Source organism: Anneissia japonica, unplaced genomic scaffold (assembly GCF_011630105.1).
Source record: "Anneissia japonica isolate Jap-2015-1 unplaced genomic scaffold, ASM1163010v1 scaffold3032_len512176_cov184, whole genome shotgun sequence".
Taxonomy (NCBI): Eukaryota; Metazoa; Echinodermata; class Crinoidea; order Comatulida; family Comatulidae; genus Anneissia; species Anneissia japonica.
This window is the reverse complement of record NW_022688691.1, coordinates 150767-155261: the sequence shown is the minus strand read 5'-3', so window position 1 is coordinate 155261 and position 4495 is coordinate 150767. Positions and strand designations below refer to the sequence as shown.

The window sequence follows — 4495 nt, the reverse complement described above, 5'->3', positions numbered from 1 at the left end:
TATATATATATATATTCATGCTGCTGTCCTTGTGTTCCAGTTGGAAGGCTGCAATACAGGTGCAAAAACGCATACCTTTGTTCCGTATGCATAAATTGTGCATGTAATATAATGTAGTGCAGTCTTTGGAAAGAGTAGCAGATTTTCCACCTCATGGTGTATAGCCCAATTACCCCCAGAAGCACCTCACTTGATATGAGTCTTTAGAATTGCGTAGGTTATATTTGGTGTACTGACCGAAAGCATTTAATCTGTCGTCCATAATCATCATCGTTGTCATCAACGTTATCCTCTTTGCATATTCACATGTATCATCTCGCAAGAAGTTCAAATGTAATAATTAAAGTTTTTATTTCAATAACATAAATTGTATACCTAATTAATTATTATTAAATATATTTTTATAGTAGGTCTATGAGATCTAATCTTAATGGGGTTGGAAGACCACATCTCTTCCGAGAATGGTCAACCTGTTCTATAACATATAGTATGGCTAATTCAAGTGAATATCACCAGAAAAATGCAGAAAGTAGCGAATCTTCAGATCATTCATCAGACGATAGTGATTCACTTGTGGATGAAGATGAGATTCTGGAAAGTCCAATTGAAGTGCAAGATGGCGTTTATTACTGTATGGCTTGCAATAAGAGCATGTCCGGCAGCATACCTCTTGAAGCCCATGAGGAAAGCAACAAACACTGTCAACTTGTAGAGCAATGGCGGGAAAACCTATCTGAGCCAAACAACGAAATGCCAGAACGTTGTGATTCGACGTATTGTTCCATATGTAATGTACACCTTAGCGGCAAGATATCAGCAGAGCAACATTATGTAGGTAACACTCATAAGAAACAAAACAAGCTCATCTACCATTCCGGGCACACTCCATCACAGTTAAATGAACGCAGCATAAATAAATTACACACTGGTGATGCCTTTCTCCAACGAGGATGTTTCCCTTGTAGAATACTATGCTTTACATCTATCGTTCACGCACAGATGCATTTTGCGGGAAAACGTCACAGAAAACAAGCCATGGGTTGGATTCCAGCGCCAGTAAAGAAACTGCCACCGATGAAGCTTAAGCCACCGAAAGACAAACCTATCAGTGTTGATTCTTTAACTTCTACCAAGTCAAGAAATTATCAACGTGAGCTTTACATGCAGGCTATGGAAAGTCGTAATGCAGTAATTTTTCTTCAAACAGGTAACTCTCATATAATTTAAGCAAATTTGGTTATGAGGCCATATGCGTTTTAGGAATGTTTAGTTAATTAATTTTGTAGGCCTGAGATGTATTAATAATGACAGTAATGATTGTAATGACAAAAATATTAAGACGTTTGTAAAAACCAACTATTGATAAAACTAAGAAGTGTTTTGTGAACTACCGGTATCGTATTTTGTATGAGTATACCTTTGAATGTTTACTATATTTTTTGTAGGTACTGGAAAGACCCTAGTGGCAGCAATGATAGCACGAACAATGTTGGTCATGAACCCTGGAAGGCAGGTTGTATTTCTTGTCGATAAAATTCTGCTGTGCATTCAACAAAGCGATTATTTGGAGAAAGAGCTTGGAGTATCGTATCTGTCCACAATACCGAAAATTGCTCGTTTATGTGGAGGTGGACGTACAATATCAGCAAACGAACATATTAGTCAATATGATATAGTTGTCGTTACTGGAGGTAAAACATTCTTGTTAGTTTTTATTTTACTTTCAACAGCAAAATCAGGGGCGGATCCAGAATTTAAAAGAGGGGGGTTCAAAATGTTTCCAAAAAAACACTAAATGCAAGGGTGGTCGGGGGAATTTTGATTCCTAGAAGGCCGGAAATGAGCTTTCCCGACTTCTGAGGAGTCTTTTAATGACCTTTACGTTATTCAAAATTTTCCCGCTCTTGAAAAAAGGTCAGGTAATTTGGTCTCAATCTTTAGACCTATCATAGAGGAAAAAATCGAATACAGGTAATATATTATTATTATTCCAACAACATTGAGTAGTCAGATATGTAGTCTCTCTTCCATGGATCGATGAACCGATAGGCCTGAAGAACGCACTTTTACTTATATTATTAAGACGGCGAACCAAAAACAGTGTGTATAATTTATAATTGAAAGCTAGTTGGGCTAAGCCTAGTTTGTCTGATCTTCCAACCTATGCCTAGGTAGGTTAGCATGTCTTTTGTAAGCCAAGACCCAGTTGTATTTTGTTACGTTTCTTCACAGAGGGGTCGTCCGAACCCCTTGAACCCCGCCTGGATCCGCCACTGAAAATATACTAAACAATTAACTTTGTGATTATCATAATGCACAAGTTGAAGTATATATAGCTGTTTAGTCGACAGTGTTTCACGTTGGAAAAAAATGTCTTTCGAATAATTTGAAACAGCTCCATCCATTACATAAAATCATAAATCCTTTTAAGTCAGCTAGTTAATAGCCTCTCATTGCTGTTTGCCGCCATGTTTGAACAGAACTAAAAACCGTGCCGTAGGTTATGATCATTCACGTTTCTGCAGAGCTAAACACAAATTGTATAACAAAATAATAACACCAATTAAAAAAATAACACCAATCGAAAAAAAAGTCGTCATATTCCGCAGACAGATGATGTTAACGTCATAGCCAATTTAAATAATAAATGACACAACGTAATTTTTTCCAGCATATAAAATTCATACAGATGATGACCGATATATTTTAAAAGAAATTTACTGTATGTATGTTTTATCGAAATTTTATCTTTTTAAAGAGTATTTTCGAAACTTGTTGAGGAAGAAAACCATGTTTTGGGAAAATATTTGTTTGATAGTGTTTGATGAGGCACACCACTGCCACAAGGATCATCCATACAACATGATTATGAAAGATTATTACAAGAAGTCTGATCACAAGCCGAAGGTAGTTGGGTTGTCTGCTTCACCTGTTGGATTGAACACTAAAGAAGCCACCGAGTCTGTTCTAAGTCATCTGCTCGCTAACCTTGGAGATGCTGAGTTAGCATGTGTAGTTGAGAATTGGCGGGAGTTAGAAGGATTTAGATCAAAGAGCAAGCTGGAAGTAAAAGCAATGAAACTTGATCCTAAACTAGATTATTTGCTAAACAAACTGAAGGTTCTAGCACGTAAATCATTTAAACGATTGCGGCTGCATTATACAGAATTAGGTGGTCTCCTACACGACAGACATATTGAGGACAATGATTTGTTAAGTAGTGGTACTCTTATAGAAGTATTGGATGCTCTAAGCGAACTATACGATGAACAACATGAAGTTAATTACTTATCGTTTCTATTAACTAACATATCTCATTTGCGTAACGGGGAATGTCCTCACGAAGTAGAAGACTTACTCTTGGCAATTGACAGTAATGTTATCTGTTCTTATTCCTCTGCATTTGTGAGTGATATTTCAGAAACACAAATGGAGGCGATCGTTAATGAGTTGTATCTTAGATTTTGCAAGTATAGAGTAAACGAAAGCGAACCACTTGCTTTGATTATGGTGCAAACAAGAATGAGAGCAATGCAATTGACAGAGAGGCTAAATAGGTGAGTAAAATATAAAAAAAAAACATTCAAAACAAGCAACGCAAAAGTAGGTAAAACCGATGGGCTCATTAAAAATTAGTTTGATTAAAATTACAATTTGCGAAGTGAAGTACTTCTGAAATAGAAATCGTATATAATATGATGATGTTTGTACTGAAAATTATAAGCCAATTCGGCTTTGTAAACGCATAGATGTTTTCACAACCTTTAACAAAGAAACAGACTGAAATTCCCTTGATAAATGAAGGAAAAAGACGTAAATTGATAAAAAAAGAAAAAAAAAATAGAAACAGAAAGAAAGCGACAATAAAACCAAGCCTTCTCCTCTTGACTATAATTTATAGTTAAATGCCTGCCGTAGGCTTTTCAAATGAAAGTTGGGTATGGATAAAAATAAACAGGCCGATTGTACTAAGATAAGTTCAAATTTGTCAATGTCCAATAATTACGGCTTAAAATACATTATTCTTATGTTTGCATTTCATTTTCTTTTTATAAGTCTCATTCATTGTTATTGTTATCAACTACCGTATCTGTTTTAATAGGCCTATATTTTGTCAGATTTAATTTTGATTACATGAATCAATGCTTTTCATGACCTTTTAAATGATTCCGTAAATAAAGAAAATACTGTTACTTCAATATGGCACGCCCCAGTACATCAGGAGGGGTTCAGCTCCTGCCTCATGAGGGTTACTCCAGTCCAACCTTGTTCAATGGTTTTGGAGTACACCGTTAATGCCCAATGGGTTTGAGTCACCTTATTGCATTAATCTAGCGCACTTATGGCAAGCCGTTTTATCATTTACCTCTGAATTGCAGTTAAGTCGAATGCATTACAGTTAACTGTAATTCAATTACAGTTAACTCGAATTGAATTCAAGTTAACTGCAATACATTGGAATTGCAGTTAACTTGAAATGAATTAGAGTTAACTC

The 4495-nt window shown here is 35.8% G+C and overlaps 1 protein-coding gene across 1 annotated transcript in view; it reads left to right on the top strand.

The window, feature by feature from the left end:
- The window catches only part of LOC117122683 (endoribonuclease Dicer homolog 3a-like), a 29409-nt gene that overhangs the window by 21475 nt on the left and 3439 nt on the right, over window positions 1-4495 (top strand). Inside the window, exons 3-5 of the mRNA XM_033268368.1 lie at window positions 408-1207; window positions 1446-1691; window positions 2759-3557. Coding sequence (XP_033124259.1) covers window positions 408-1207; window positions 1446-1691; window positions 2759-3557 — 1845 coding nt within the window. The remainder of the gene's footprint in view (window positions 1-407; window positions 1208-1445; window positions 1692-2758; window positions 3558-4495) is intronic.